General features: G+C 38.5%; 1 protein-coding gene and 1 non-coding gene across 2 annotated transcripts; one reads left to right on the top strand and one right to left on the bottom strand.

Moving 5' to 3' along the window:
• Window positions 1–8,509: 8,509 nt before the first annotated feature.
• LOC117277906 (small nucleolar RNA R71) lies at window positions 8,510–8,612 on the bottom strand. The gene has a single exon (XR_004508238.1). It is a non-coding gene; the product is annotated as a small nucleolar RNA R71 (small nucleolar RNA).
• Window positions 8,613–8,703: 91 nt separating this feature from the next.
• Window positions 8,704–9,717, top strand: LOC138907787 (uncharacterized). The gene has a single exon (XM_070198399.1). The coding sequence runs from the start codon at window positions 8,704–8,706 to the stop codon at window positions 9,715–9,717; it is 1,014 nt and encodes a 337-aa protein (XP_070054500.1).
• The last annotated feature ends 7,114 nt before the right edge of the window (window positions 9,718–16,831 follow it).

The raw sequence follows: 16,831 nt of genomic DNA, 5'->3' as shown, positions 1-16,831 counted from the left end.
TTTCCTTTCTTTTCTTTTCCCAAGGGTAACTATTGAAGAAATAAAGAACAAATGCTCATTGAAATGACACTTTATCGCCCTGCTCATTTCAAATAATATCCGCATTGTTCATAAGTTCGATCACGCAAATCAATTTTTAGTCGTGTACCTTAATTTTGCAAAGCTTCTGAGTAATTTCCTTGAGCTGATATTCATTATGATCGTCATTTAAATGAAAGAAACTTCATCACTATATTGTACATTATATTTTTAAGCTTCCGCTATGCAAGGAGGCCGATGAAAGGCCGGATCAAATTGGATCTTATGTAAGCAATTTTACCTTGCATCTCTACAAAAGGCTATTTCCATAGCTTGAACCAATTTTGCCTTTTTGCCAAGGATCCCCTTCTTCCATTGAATATCTAAATATTGAACAAATGAATTAAAACTTGACTTTGTCATAAAATCAAAGAAAACATATCTAATTGTTAGAAGTAAGAAAGGATCTTTTTAGAAGGAAAAGTGAAAGGGACTAAAATCTTTCACAATTTTGATGTGTATGCATCAAAAGGAATATAATAGTATCTAACATATTCATTTTTACCCTAATCATCCAACTACACCGACAAATATTAGTACTTTTTAAGCCAAGAAATTGATAGGAAGATTTTAAATCATTTGATCTTAAAGACATGTACGAGGGAGCCAAGACCCGTGTAAGGACAGTAGGAGGAAACTCAGGCTACTTTCCGGTCTTGATGAGGTTGCACCAAGGATGAAGCCTTAGCATGTTCTTATTTTCCTTAGTGATGGATGAATTGACGCGTCACATTGCAGATGACATAGTACTGATTAACGAGACGTGAGGCGATGTTACACTAGGCTGGAGGTTTGGAGACAAACCCTAAAGTCTAAGGGTTTCAGGTTAAGCGGGATTTAGACAGAATACCTGAGTGCAAGTTCAGTGACGCAACTTATGAAGTGGACTTGGAAGTGAGACTTGATACACAAGTCATCCCAAGAGAGAAAGTTTCAAGTAGCGTGGGTCATTAATTCAAGGTAATTGGGAGATTGACAATGATGTCATCCATTGTATTAGGGGGATAAATGAAATAGGGGCTCGCATCTAGTATCTTGTGTGATAAGAATGTGCCACCAAGACTTAAATGTAAGTTCTATAGAGTAGTTGTTAGGCCGACTATACTAGTTTTTATTAATGCTTTATATCTCCATATTTTTCTACGCCTAATTTCCTTTACTTAATAAAATCCATAATTTCAAAAATAATAAAATGAATAATTAAGTTGATAGTTCATTGTTGGCTTACCTAGCGGCAACGTTGGGCTCCATCACGACCTATAGCAGCCCAACACGACCTATAGCGGGAATTGTTATGGTCCCTAATTTTGGATCGAGTCGCTAGACGATTAACACGAAAGTCAGGCCCAACACGAAAGTCTATGCCCTTGTTCTTGTTCCTAGACTTGCCTATGATTGCTGGATTTGCAATTCAATCAAGGAATTGCACACCTAGAACTTGTTTGAGAAAAGCTCCAAATCTCTATGACTTGAAGAAATTCAACCTGATAAGCGTCAACTCTTTTAAATAGAGGGTTACATAGCAAGAGTCCTAACTCAGAAAAGAGTCCTAACTAAAAGAAATAACAAGTCCTAAATCCCTAAGGGATATTTTATTCAAGCTGACAAAATAATTCAGAAAATATCAATCATTATCTATCCTATTAATTCTTTCGTCTAGTATATGGTCTGCCAACAAACGCATCCATAACATTACTCCCTTCCTGTAGAAAAAGCTTGTCCTCAAGCTTGAAGTCTGGAAAGGCAGATTTGAAATGATTCACATTCTCCCAAGTGGAATCCTCAACGGAGAAACCACACCACTGAACCAAAAGTTCCCAATTACCATGATTCGGGCGTGATCGGAGGACAGAGCAAGGGGTGGGAACAATGCGTTATTCTTCAACTGGTGGAAGAGTAGGTAGAGTTGCATGTATCTCACCCTTGAATGGCTTAAGAAGTGACACATGAAACACATCATGAAGCTTGTAACCTGCAGGTAGATCAAGTTGATAAGCTACAGATTCTATGCGCTTCAAAACTGCAAAGGGGCCATAATACTGTGGTGCAAGTTTATGATAAACACGGCTAGCCAGAGCTTGTTGTAGCTTGGCTCGAATATCCTGTAAGACAACATCTCGGTCTATTAATGTTCGGTCAACAACATCAACTCGAGATGAACCAGTCATGTAGGATTGCAATCTGGGAGGTTCGCAGCCATAAACAACTAGAAATGGAGACGTGTGAAGTGTTGAATGGAAATAAGTGTTATAGCAAAATTCAGCTTCCGAAATCTATTCTACCCATTTTGTAGGACGATAACCCACCAAGCATCGCAAATACATCTCGATTGTGTGATTAACAACCTCGGTTTGGTTGTCCGACTGTGGATGATAAGCAGATAAAATTTAATTTAATCCCACATAAATGAAATAATTCTTTTTAGAACGTACTTGTGAAGAGGGGATCTCGATCATTGACAATTGATTCTGGGATACCATGCAAACGAACAATATTCTCATAGAAAAGTCTTGCTATAGAAGACGCATTATATGGATGAGCAAGAGGAATAAAATGTGCATATTTAGAGAACCGGTCCACAATCACCAATAACACTATTTTACCTAATGATTTTGGCAGCCCATCAATAAAATCCATTGAGATATCCGACCAGATCTGATTAGGTAGTTGTAAAGGTTGTAACAGTCCTGCTGGACTCAAATTAACAGCCTTATTACGTTGGCAAACCGAACAAGCAGCAATATAATCCTTGATAGATGTCTTCATAGTTGGCCAATAAACATCCTTGCGAATACGTTGCATGGTATTCTGAACACCTTCATGTGTGCTATCATGAAACCCGGACAAGACAGAAGCTACCAATGGTGAATTTGACAAGAGATAAATCTCGTCTCTAAAGAACAACAATCCATCTCGAAATACTCAATCGGCATCCATCTCTCCCTATTTAATTTTAGTTTGAAGTTCTCGAAGAATTGGTGACTGCTTGACTTCTGCCCAGACTTCATCAAATATCAAAACCTGAGGCTGGGAAATAACAAATAACATATCTTCAGTCCCTTCTCGTCGTGATAATGCATATGCAGCAGTATTCAAGCGCCTGACCTTGTATTCAACCCGAAAAGCATACCTCGTCAACTTGCTAAGCCAATGTTGTTGAGGAGAAGTAGTAAGACGTTGATCTAACAAGTATTTAATATTATAATGATCAGTTCGAATTAGAAAGGCTCGACCCAAAAGATAACGTCTCCAATGTTGAATTGCCTTTGTCAAGCCTATCAATTCACGTTCATAAGCTGGAAGTTTTAGGTTTAGATCAGCTAGCTTACAACTAATAAAAAGCAATTGGATGTCCCTTCTGTTAAAGGACTGCTCCTATTCCATCACCTGAAGCATCACACTCAATAACAAATTCTTCGTCAAAATTTGGCAACTGTAAGATTGGGGCAGCAATTAATGCCTTTTTAAGAGCTTCAAAAGAAGCAAGTGTATCATCATTCCACTTAAAAGAATGTCGCTTAAGCATACTTGTTAAGGGAGCAGCAATCAGACCAAAATTCTGGATGAATTTGTGGTAATATCCTGCCAAGCCCAAGAATCCATGCAATATTTTTGTTGATTGCGGTTGAGGCCAGTCCACCACGGCCTTGATCTTGTTGTCATCAGCTGAAACACTTGTGTTTGAAACTATGTGGCCCAGATAAGCTACTTGTTTTTCGCCAAAGGAACATTTGGATTTTTTAAAACAAAGGCGATGAGCTTGCAGTAACTCAAGGATGATTCGCATGTGCGACAAATGATCCTTCCAAGTCTTGCTATACACAAGGATGTCATCAAAAAATACAAGTACAAATTGATGTAGGTAATTTCGGAATACCTCATTCATCATTTCTTGAAAGGTAGAGGGGGCATTGGTCAATCCAAATGGCATGACAAAGAACTCAAAATAGCCATGGTGCATTCTGAAAGCCGTCTTCTCAACATCCATAGAGTCCATGCGGACTTGATGGTAACTAGAGCGAAGATCGAGCTTGGTGAAAAATTGTGCTCCATGTAATTCTTCAAGTAATTCATCTACTACTGGAATAGGGAATTTGTCTTTTACTATTTTGGAATTAAGATCCTTATAGTCCATGCAAAAGTGCCATGTTCCATCATGTTTCCGAACTAACAGTACAGGTGATGAGAATGGAGAACGACTGGGTCGGATAATGCCTTGATGATGCATTTGATCATACTATATTTCAATCTCATCTTTCTGGAAGTGAGGGTAGCGATAGGGTCGAACTACCACCGGATCAGTTCCTGGTAGTAAACAAATGCGATGGTCGCAGGAACATATAGGAGGCAGACCTGTAGGTTCTTGGAATATGTCATCAAATTTGGCCAATATCTTCTCGAGGTCACCTTGCTTGGAATCCAGCGAAAGATGCAGGTGCGGCTGGAATAGTTGTTGTTGTCCCTGTAAGGTGATCTGCCTTTCATTTACTTCAAATATCATTGTCAATGAGGTAAAGTCCCATAAGATAGGCTCGAGTGTTTGCAGCCACTTGACACCTAGGACAATATTAAAACCATCCAAAGGAATCACATAAAAATCAGCAATAAAAGAATGGGTAATTACAGAAAATTACACTCCTTTGCAAATTGCCCAAACTGGAGATTTTTTCGCCATTTGCCACTGATACATTGAGATTTTCCTGATGATGGATAGGCAATCCTAAAGGTTGGGTAGCAGTAGAGCTAATAAAATTGTGTGCGCTGTCGAATCCACTAAGTTAAGCAACAACTACATATCAATTACAACTTGCAATTGCATAGTATTTGCATGTTATTTGCCTGTGATAGCATGAGTGTGAGATGGCGGGCTCTTCGTTGTTCGTTGTTATGTCCTCAGATTCTCCATCCTCTATTTCCATCCAAAATAACTTTTTTCATTGATGGCCTGCAACATAAGGATCATCACAGTTGTAGCACAATCCTTTTGCACGCCGTGCAGCCATCTCGGTGCGAGTCAACCTTTTCATAAAAGGATAAGAAGAAGTAGTGGTATTAGCACTCGGAGTCACCATTGTACCGAAAACTTTGACACCGTCTTTGAGGTTGAACCATAGCCCCTTTGTGTGGCAGAAGAAATCTGTATTTTCTTCTCAAATGCTCTTGCCAGACTCATTGCTTGCACTAAGTTAGATGGATTATGTATTTCAACATCGAGATGAATTGAATCAACTAATCTTGTTGTAAACATATCAACTTGTTGGTCTATACGCATAGATGAAGCACGAGCCAACCGATTTTGGAAGTTTCTCTGATATTCTTCCACATAACTAGTTTGTTTTAAGTTGAACAACTCTCCTAATGGGTTACTTTTCATTGGTGGGCCAAAACGAAGGGTACAATATTCTTGAACACACCCCGTGTTAAATTGGGTTCCTCCAGTTCCAGTTGATAAACCCATAATTGCGCCTCCCCAACATGTGAAAAGAAGCTAACCCTACTTTTTCTTGGTTGGGAGTACGCTGGTTAACAAAGAATTTCTCACAACGGTGAAGCCAAATAAGAGGATCTTCAGTTCCATCATAAGTAGAAAAGTCTAATTTAGTGTATCTGGGTTGTAGACAAATTCGACTAAGAGCTCAGTGTATTTTGAAGGAGTACTACAATATAAAAGAGAGAAGATCTTACAACAGTTGTGATTTGCTTGTGATGAACTACCCTTTAGATACCTTAGTATTCCTCTATCCACAAGGAAATTCACTCTATTACAGTGGCAACCCCTAATAGAGAACATTACAGACAAAATTTCCTCATGGCATGCAATAAGTTAACCTATGCTAGAAGGTACAAATAGTACAAACTACTCTTTGGCATACAAATTATATGGACTCAATTGTTTTTTATTCCTGCTAAAGTATTAAAAGCAATTGATGCATTATGCAGAAGCTATGTTTAGCCAAGGGAAAGTGTGATAAAAAAGAATGCTTTAGTAGCCTGGGACATAATGTGCAATCCTAAATCTACACGTGGGTTGAATTTAACTAATCCATAGCTTTGGAATAAGGCTGCTATAGTGAAAACTTATTGGAATTTGGCTCATGAACAGGATAAGCTATGGATGAAATAGATCCTTACTTATTATATCAAAGGACTGCAATTTAACACCAGTCCAATACTCCAACAAATAATCAGGAAGTATTGGATGTTAGAGAAATTTTGGACCAGGTACAATGCAATCATATAGCTAAAAGGAGCATGATTAGGCAAATTTACCATATGATGTTCAAGAATGATGTCTGATGGTAGGCTAGAAAGTCGTATTTTAGTCGCTTATTGCACTCTAATCCACTGCACTTTACTTATGTTGAGCTTTAATTAGTAGTGCTTTGCACTTATTATGTGTTTTATGCCGTGTAGGAGTGATTCCGAGTTATTTAGATGTTGCGGAGCTAATTAGAGCTTTGAAATCTGAGTAGAAGCCCAAGGGATTAAACCGGGATCGCGTTCGGGGGTCGAGTACCAAGTCCGGATGCCAAAAACTGGAAAAACGAATTAATCTACGAAAAATACACTACCGCGCCGCATGGGGCGGGGCAGCTGTGTAATATATGCCCAGAAAGTGATTTGCAATTTGTTCTAGAATTTCCCACAAGCACGCCGCATGCGGCGCGGTAGTGCAAAAATATTAGAGTATGTTCTCAATTCCGCTAAAAAGGGTATTTTCGTCTGGGGTTCATTTGGGGATAGTTAAAATACACGGGAAAAATACCATTTCTGGACTTTTGGCATACCTTAGACCTAAGAATATAGGAGAAGCAAGAGCACAAGGATTTCATCCTTCCTTCCTCACTCAAGATCCAGGTTTGGATTGTATTTATGTTTTCCTATACTTTTATTTCATTTGTGAAGAACTTCTCCATGTCTATGGAGTAGAACCTTTTGGGTTTTGATGGATTTGGTATATTGATAGTTATTTGTGGATTATAACTCTATTTTTATGTATTTGATTTGTTTTGGGAAGATTAAATTATTGCATCTATGTTCACTTGTTCTTGTAATTAAGAGAGGTATAACTTGTGATATATTTGTACTATATTGTTGGTTGAGTTCATAGATTCTTCGAAATAATCGAAAGAGGCTAGTTGAATCCTTGATTAAACCTAGTTAGGAGGATAATCGAAAGAGGTTCTCCTAAAGACCAATCCATTACGAATTCTTGCATATCTTCACCGAGCTGAAATTGATTCATATTGTGAGGTTGAGACTTAATCGAGAGAGGAGTTTCTACTAAATAATTGTACTGATAATAAGTGAATTCGAGAGACTCACTTGAACATTATAAGTGAATTATCTAGAGTTAGATCCCGAATAATTATCTTGCACCTATCATATCAACCCATATTTTCTCCCATTGATAACTTCCTTGCTTACCTTTGTTGCGATTGTCATTAGTCAATAGTTGTAGAGTTTAGATTAATAATTATATAAATCCCCATTGTTGATCCTCCTGGATAGCAATTTAGCTACAAACTATGAGAATACTGTTTAAATCCAATCCCTATGGAGACGATATCATACTGTACTATCTCTGACTAGCGAGCACAATTTAAGTACGTATTTTGTGCTCGTCAAATGGCATCGTTGCCGGGGATTGACAATCAATAGTATTTGAATTAGTTTGTAGTGCTAATTCAGGAATTCATTTTTATTTTTACTTTTATTTTATTCTTCACGGGTTTCTCCTCCGTGTGCAGGGCAACAGGTTCAGTTCGTAGTGTATGATACGATCTTCTTGTAAAGAAGTAATACCTTACAACCCAGAATTGGAAAAATACCTGCGGCAACTGAGGAAGGAGAAAGAGTGAACCGTAAGGTTCTTGGGCCAACCTTCAACCCAAGAACACATGGCTAATAATGATGAAAATGAGGTAGAGGCAGCTGCAAGGATAGTTGTTGAGGCAGCCCATAGAGCTGCTGAGGAAACTGTCGAAGACAATAGGGGTCGAAGATTCAATCTAAATCGACCCTTGATTGATAACCAGTGCGAGAATGTGGTACCAAGGCTTGGTAGAGCATTAGGTGACTACGCCAGACCAGTCTACAATCAAGGATTGTCAAGTGTTAGACCACCTCCAATTGCAGCCAATAATTTCGAGCTGAAGTAAGGTTTGCTTCAAACCATCCAAAACAGCTGCGTTTTCAGAGGGAAGATGAACGAAGATCCAAACACGCATCTGATGAACTTCGAGGAGATTATGAACACCTTTCAATACAATGGGGTATCATAAGATGCAGTGTATTTAAGGGCATTCCCCTTTTCACTTAAAGATGATGCAAAGTAGTGGCTTCGAAGCTTGCCAAATGGATCAATTAGAACATGGGAGGAAATGACCAGAAAATTTCTTGATAAATATTTCTCCTCAGCTAAGACGGTCAACTTTAGAAGAAATCCATAACTTCTTCCAGAAAGAGAATGAAACTATTTTTGAAGCATGGGAGAGGTTTAAGGAGATAGTTAAGAGGTGTCAACATAGAGGAATTAAACTCTGGATGCAACTCCAGGACTTTTGGGGTGGATTGACACCGACCTCGCGTAGAATAGTGAGCAATGTAGTTGGAGGCCCCTTTATGAAGAAGACTCCAGAGGAGATAGTTACTATTCTTGTTGAGTTATCCGAAGATGCTAATCAGTGGACCTCTGATAGTGTGGAAAGAAGAAAATCAACTGGTGTTCACCAAGTTGATGCTACTATATCTGCGCAAGTACAGCTTGATGCTATGGCTAAAGAAATACGAAAGCTAACTGTAGCTTTGATGCAAAATGTACACCACACAGCTTGTGATATATGTGGAAGAGGACACCCTACTCATGAGTGTCAAGCCTCAACTGAGGAAGTGAATGTTGTAGGAAACAATAATTTTAATGCAATGGGTCAGAGGCACCCCGGTTTTTCATGGAGTTCACCTGGGGGTACTGCAAATGCATGGCAACAAAACAACCCCAGATTCCAGGAACAGGGACCTCCAGGTTTTCAAAATCAGCAGAGGCAGCAGTATCAATCTCCACAGTCAAATCAACCCAGCATGGAAGATCTTGTGAAGACCTTCATTATCAAGACGGATGAGAGACTTGATGCCCATGATGCAGCTATCAAAGAATTGGGTACATCTTTTCGAAGTCTGGAAAGACAGGTTGGGCACTTAGCTACTCTAATGTCTGAGAGAGCCCCAGGAACACTCCCGGCTGATACAGAAAGAAATCCTAAAGAATCAGTGAATGTTGTAACTTTGAGAAGTGGGCAAGTGTTGAAATATCTCAGCCCAATCCACAAGAATGTGAGACATGAAAAAGAAAGCGGGGAGCAGCTGAAAAGTGATGTCGAAAAGAAGAAGGAAGAAAACTCGATAAGGGAGGAACCTGAGGCGAGCAAGCATATGCCTGCGCTGCCTTTTCCCCAAAAGCTAAGTAGAGAAAAGCTGGACAAGCAGTTCGAGAGATTTCTAGATGTGTTGAAACAGGTTCATGTAAACCTACCATTCACAGAAGTGCTCTCACAAATGCCGACTTATGCCAAGTTGCTGAAGGAGATCCTGACAAAGAAGAGAAAAATAGAAGATACATCAGTTGTCAAGCTCACATAGCATTGCAGTGCAATATTGCAAAATAAACTCTCCCAAAAGTGTGGAGATCCAGGGAGTTTTACCATACCTTGCTCTTTAGGCACTACTAATTTTGATAAGTCTCTATGTGATTTTGGTGCCTCAATTAATTTAATGCCTCTATCTATTTACAGGAAACTAGAGAAGGATATTGGAGAGATAAGGTCTGTACCCAATATTTTTACAGTTGGCAGACCAAACGACTCTAATACCCAAGGGAATAGTTGAAGATGTCTTAGTTCGGGTAGATAAGTTTGTATTTCCTATGGATTTCATAGTGGTTAATATGGAAGAGAACAAGGAGGTCCCCCTCATCCTAGGAAGACCATTCCTAGCAATGGGTAGAGAAATATTAGATATACATGAAAGAAAACTCATGCTTAGAGTGGGCGAGGAAACTGTGACTTTTGAGATGGATGTAGAAACGGGGGTAAAAAAAGAAAAGCAAGCTGCTAGTATTGTGTGGAAAGTGAAGGGTGTGACAGAGAATGCTGCAATGAGTGAAAAAGATAAGTGTGGGGTGTACCCCAAGAAGTCTAAGAAGAAGCTATATGCATGGATGAGTGCACTAGTTCGGGCGCAAGGGATAGAGCCCAACTTTGATTCAAACCCCGACTAGACGTTCAGGGAAGTTGTCCTTACCTCTTTCTTTTTATTTGTGTGCCATAGGGAGATGACACAATTTAAAGTGTAGGGTGGGGATGTATATATATATATATAGAATATATAAATGTTTATGTGTATTTTTGTAGTTCATTTGATTGAAAATTTTAATTTTTTTAATTTTTCCCGATGATGGATGTCATTTGACAGGTTTCTTGAGGGATTAAGTCGAAGAAAAATATATATATATTATTTTCTTTAGGTAGTATAATAATTCTCCCTTGGTTTTTCTTTGTGCCGCGGTTTTTTTCCAAGGATTTTGTTTTCAACCGGGTGTAGTTAGTTTTATTTTTTTAGGAGTAGGAGATCTTGTGCTGTAATTTTAAATGAAAGCAATATCTCTTGACTTTATTATGCCTTGAGAATAGTAAGTGCTTTAGTTGTGACGCTTAAGTTCATTTTTGACTCATGTATAAGCACCTTAAATTGTATGATCTTAAGTTTACTTAACTACTTTGATTAGAGTGTCTTGATGAGTCTGATCCTGAGTGAGTTTTGTGCCGTGTGTGAGAGAGATTTTATGTATTCTGTGTATTACATTTGATGTCTAGAACTTGCCCGGTGTGTTTGCAAAGCGAAATAGTAGTTTTATTCAGTCTTGGAAGTGATATAGGCGTTTCTTTATTGAGCCAGTTATATATTGTACCCACCTAATTATTATGTATCTTAGTTAACCCCTTTGAGCATGCAATCCTGTTTCTTTGGCAACCACGTTACAAGCCTTACCCATTTTACCTCTCGCGAGCACTTGAAATTGTTATGAACTTTGTAAAAGTTAAAGTGTGGGATGTTGGTTGGCTTTTGAGTGGAACTAATGAAATAAGGAGAAATGTGCACTATTTTGAAAAAATAAGAGCCACGTGAATTGAAAAAAAAAAAAATAATAATAATAATAATAATAATATAGTTGCATTTTTTGTGTAAATATTCATTGATAGTGGTAACTTTTGATGTATGTGTGCTTAAAGAAGTGGGGAGTTGACATAGATTGATGTAAGGGTGGAGTTATGGTTTGACAAAAGTGTGGGATTTTGAACGGCCAATTGTATGTATTAAAGTGCTTGGGGAGGTGTAGCCAATATATCCAAATGTATCCTACCCGTCCCACAGCCTATATTACAACCAAATAAAATCCTACTTGATTATTGACTGAATAAGCTCAATTAGTAGAGTAGTACACTACGGGAAAGCTTATGGTACATTCTTTGTGGCATATGAATATTACTTCTAAGAGTGAGTGAATTCTTTCTATCTTGAGTTCCTAATTGTTCTTAAACTTTATTATCTTTGGAACTACTCTCTATTGTTGTTTGAGGGCACTTGATTCATGAAGGAAAGGTAATGTCATTGACCTCTGTAGAGTAAGTGAGCAGGTTATGAAAAATGTGTGGTGCTTTAGAGTCAACTCTTGAGGCAAAGATATTACGGTATTGTGCTTAGTCTGTTCTAGTATTCTTGGTGTGATGAGTTAGGACAGTTGTTTAAAAAGGTCGTGTCTATGTAAAGTGTAGTTTGATAGCTCGAGGACGAGCAATGGTTTAAGTGCGGGGTGTTGATGGTAGGCTAAAAAGCCGTATTTTAGTCGCTTATTGCACTCTAATTCACAGCACTTTACTTATGTTGAGCTTTAATTAGTAGTGTTTTACACTTATTATGTGTTTTATGCCGTGTAGGAGTGATTTCGAGTTATTTAGATTTTGCGGAGCTAATTGGAGCTTTGAAGTCTGAGTAGAAGCCCAAGGGATTAAACCGGGATCGCGTTCAGGGGTCGAGTACCAAGTCCAGATGTCAAAAACTAGAAAAATGAATTAATCTACGAAAAATACACTACCGCGCCGCATGGGGAGGCGCGACTGTGTAATATATGCCCAGAAAGTGATTTGCAATTCGTTCTGGAATTTCCCGCAAGCGCGCCAATGCCGCGGCGTGGCATGCGGCGCGGTAGTGCAAAAATGTTAGAGTATGTTCCCAATTCCGCTAAAAAGGTATTTTCATCCGGGGCTTATTTGGGGATAGTTGAAATACAAGGGAAAACACCATTTCTGGACTTTTGACATACCTTAGACTAAGGAAACAGGAGAAGAAGGAGAAGCAAGAGCACAAGGATTTCATCATTCCTTCCTCACTCAAGATCCGGGTTTGGATTGTATTTATGTTTTCCTATACTTTTATTTCATTTGTGAAGAACTTCTCAATATCTATGGAGTAGAACCTTTTGGGTTTTGATGGATTTGGTGTATTGATGGTTGTTTGTGGATTATAACTCTATTTTTATGTATTTGAATCGTTTTAGGAAGATTAAATCGTTGCATCTATGTTCACTTGTTCTTGTAATCGAGAGAGGCATAACTTGTGATATATTTTCCCTATATTGTTGGTTGAGTTCATAGATTCTTCGAAGTAATCAAAAGATGCTAGTTGAATTCTTGATTAAACTTAGTTAGGAGGATAATCGAAAGAGGTTCTCCTAAAGACCAATCAATTACGAATTCTTGCATATCTTCACCGAGATGAAATTGGTTCATATTGTGAGGTTGAGACTTAATCGAAAGAGGAGTTTCTACTAAAACATTGTACTGATAATTAAGTGAATTCGAGAGACTCACTTGAACATTAGAAGTGAATTATCTAGAGTTAGATCCCGAATAATTATCTTGCACCTATCATATCAATCCATATTTTCTCCCATTGATAACTTCCTTGCTTACTTTTGTTGTGATTGTCATTAGTCAATAGTTGTAGATTTCAAATTAGTAATTATATAAATCTCCATTGTTGATCCTCCTGGATAGAAGTCTAGCTACAAACTACGAGAATACTGTTTAAATCCAATCCATGTGGAGACGATATCATACTATACTATTTTTGACTAGCGAGCATAATTTAAGTGCGTGTTTGCGCTCGTCAATGTCATGCTCAAAGACCACATTTACAATATGGTTATTAATGCATGCCAAGTTATTGAGTGCTTACAGATATTCAAATGGGGAATGAATGTGGATTTATGTTGTGCTTTGTGCTAAGCTTATGATGAATCAAATGAGCATTTGTTTATGCAGTGTAAATTCTCTAAGATCTTCTTGAACAGAATTTTGGCATGGTTATAGAGACATTGTAATGATCTGGCCGATCTTTTTGTGTATTGTAGCCCCATTCCCATATTTACTGCTTCTTCTATGTTCATTTGTGGTTATGTGACTTGCCGGGGTGGTTGGTTTGGTTTCAGGGATGTTTCAGAGTGAATTGGGACACTTGGTCTCAAGGTTGGAGACTTAAGTTGAAAGAGTTGACCGGAGTTTGACTTTTGTGTAGACGACTCCAGAATGAATTTTTGATGGTTATGATAGCTTCATATGGTAAGTTTGAACTCAGGCATATGTGCAGATATTGATTTGGAGGTCCGTAGGTTGGTTTGAGGCTTTTTGGTGAAAGTTGGAAAGTTGAAGGTTTGGAAGGTTGAGAGGTTAAACCGAGAGTTGACTTTGATGATACCGGGGTTCGAATTTCGATTCTGAGAGTTGGAATAGGTCCGTTGTGTCATTTGGGACTAGTGTGCAAAATTTGAGGTCATTCAGAGTTGATTTGATATGGTTCGATATTAGTTTTAGAAGTTAGAAGTTTATTAGTTTCATTAGGCTTGAATTAGGGTGTGATTCATGATTTTGATGTTGTTTGATGTGATTTGAGGCTTCGAGTAAGTGCATAATGTGTTTAAGGACTTGTTGGTATGTTTAGATGGGGTCCCGGGGGCCTCGAAGGTATTTCGGATGGTTAACGGATCATTTTAGACTTGGTGATTATTGCTGAAGCTTATGGTTTCTGGTGTGATCGCATCTGCGGTGGGCTTGGCCGCAGGTGCGGCTGAAGGGTCGCAGAAGCGCAAGATGGTCTGGTCAAGGGAGCTTCGCAGATGCGCGTAGAGTTCCGCAGAAGCGCATGCGCTTATGTGAGGAAGTTTTCGCAGAAGCGGAGTATGGATGGATGGGATTAGGACCGCAGATGCGAACTCACAGAAGTGGGAGTTGGACCGCAGAAGCGGTAGGTCGGTACTTAAGGGAAGTGCGCAGATGCGCGTTTTAGACCGGAGAGGCGGACATTTGGAGCGCAGATGCGGGATCGCTGGGTAGAATTATAAATCGAAGGGTTTGAGTGTTTTCTCATTTTGGGAGATTTTGAACTCGGCTAAGGGCAATTTTCGAGGGGGGGAGGGGGTTGCTACAATTGAAGAGGTAAGTAAATTTTAATCACTTTTGTTGAGAAATATTGATTACCCATTGATTATTATACCTACTTTATGTGAATTTGAAATGGAATTTGGGGGTTTTAAACCATGGTATTGGAGAGTAAGATTTGGTGGTTTGAGGGTCGATTTGTGGATGGAATTAGATGAAATTAGTATAGTTGGACTCGTAATTAAATGGGTGTTCGGAATTTATGAATTTTTTCGGGTTCCGGAGTGCAGGTCAGGGGTTGACTTTACATATTTGATTCAAGACTTTAGCCTTATCATTTAGAATTGTTTCATATGGCTATTATTGATGGTATTAAGTTATTTTGACTAGATTCAAGCCGTCCGGAGGTTGATACATGTGGGAAGGGCTTGTTAGAGGAGTGATTTGGCTTGATTGAGGTAAGTATCTTACCTAAACTTGGTTGAGACACTAGTTGCCTGAATTATTTATGATAGATATGTGCTATGAGTGGCGCATATGTATGGGGTTGAGCCCATATGCGTGCACCGGGGTACTATTTTCATGCTCGAGGTAGTGCTTAAGCTATGATATGCCTTGAATTGACTATTAAACTTCAATTTGTGATGTTTCTCCTATTTGTACCCTCTGTTAGTTATTTGTATCACATTTGAGATTTCATTGAGATTATTCCCCAATTGAACTTGATAAACTGTTATTTCAAGGTGAAATTGTCTGTTCTAGTTGTGATAGCACACATTGCACATGCTTACACTATAGTATGTTATTTATACTAGTTCAAGAGTATGAACTTGATAATCATTGATCATGTACATGTATTCTCGTATATTTGCTTTTTGTGTGTTATGAGCTGGACGAGTAGCCTGTGAACACTCCAGGCGGATTATAATTATTGGCACGTGAGTTGTCCGTGCAGTTGATATTATTAGCACGTTTGTTGTCCATGCAGAACGTGAGTTATCTGTGCAGATCCAAATATTAATATTTTTAGCATGTGAGTTATCCTTGCAATTGATATTATTAGCACGTGAGTTGTCCGTGCAGCACGTGAGTTGTCCGTGCACCGCGTGAGTTGTCCGTGCAGCGTGTGGATATGGATCCATCCCCCTGGGGTCACCCTCTCATGTTTCTCTCTTGATGGTGTACACGCGGATTTGAGAAAACTGATCAGTGGTTTGATACGGTTATGGAAGTATTGAGGAAAATTTGGCCAGTGTTTGTTTTGGATTTTGCATTTCATCTTTACTTGCAATTTTTGTGGTCAATTACCTGATTTAATTGTATATCATCTTTACATGCTGTAACATTGACCGAGCAGAGTACTTGAATAATTGTACACACACATAGAGGTAGTTCTTTCTGTGATTTATACTTGATCACATTATTGGTCTGTACTTGTTGGATTTGTGAAACTGTACAGGTTATAGCAAGTATCATTTATAATTCTTGCTTCTTTTACCTCGCCGATGTTAGCTATGATATTTACTGAGTACATTGGGTCGGTCGTACTCATGCTACACTCTACACTTAATTGTGCAGATCCAGGTGTTGGGACCAGTCATCAATATCGGAGTTGCTTGTTGAGCTGAGTATCGAGAGACGAGATAGAGCTGTATTCTTGCCCGCAGTCTTGGCGTCTCTTTTCTTATGTACTGTTGTCTTTATTTCATACAGTATTGTATTTGATCATTTCAGACTTGTATTTCCATATTAGAACTCATGACTCTGTATTTATCAGTTTCTGGGGGATTTATCATGTATTAGCGGTATTGTGCTATATTAAGGTTTCAGATTCATGTTATTTCTGTCTTTTCCACTATTTTGATTCTTTATTGTTATGTTCTGCTTGCCTAGCAAGTGTGTTAGGCGTCATCATAACGGGTTGAGATTTTGGGTCGTGACAGATACAATCATGCAGTGCATTAACTTTCCCAATCACCCCGTTTCATTTTTCTCCCTCACGTATATCTGTTCATTTTTCTGTTTATAATGAGTTGACTTTTCAATTTCAATTTCAATTCAATTTTTGTGAATCAACTATTTCTCTTAACATGTTTGATTTATTCATAAATCAGAGAGCAGGTCCTTTTAGATTATGTATGGAATTAGAATACTTGTTATTGTAATCTTAATGAATTCAAACACTAGAAGAGTTTGTAGTATAATAGTGAAATTCCATATTGATTTTCTCGGACTTGAATTTAATCCTTTTTTAGTATTGA

This window comes from Nicotiana tomentosiformis, chromosome 3 (assembly GCF_000390325.3).
Source record: "Nicotiana tomentosiformis chromosome 3, ASM39032v3, whole genome shotgun sequence".
In the NCBI taxonomy this organism is placed as follows: Eukaryota; Viridiplantae; Streptophyta; class Magnoliopsida; order Solanales; family Solanaceae; genus Nicotiana; species Nicotiana tomentosiformis.
The sequence above is the reverse complement of the archived record's forward strand: the minus strand, read 5'-3'. Positions and strand labels throughout refer to the sequence as shown.

Coding starts and splice junctions, on each gene's coding strand:
- LOC138907787 (XM_070198399.1), top strand. CDS start 8,704: ATGAAGAAGACTCCAGAGGAGATAGTTACTATTCTTGTTGAGTTATCC.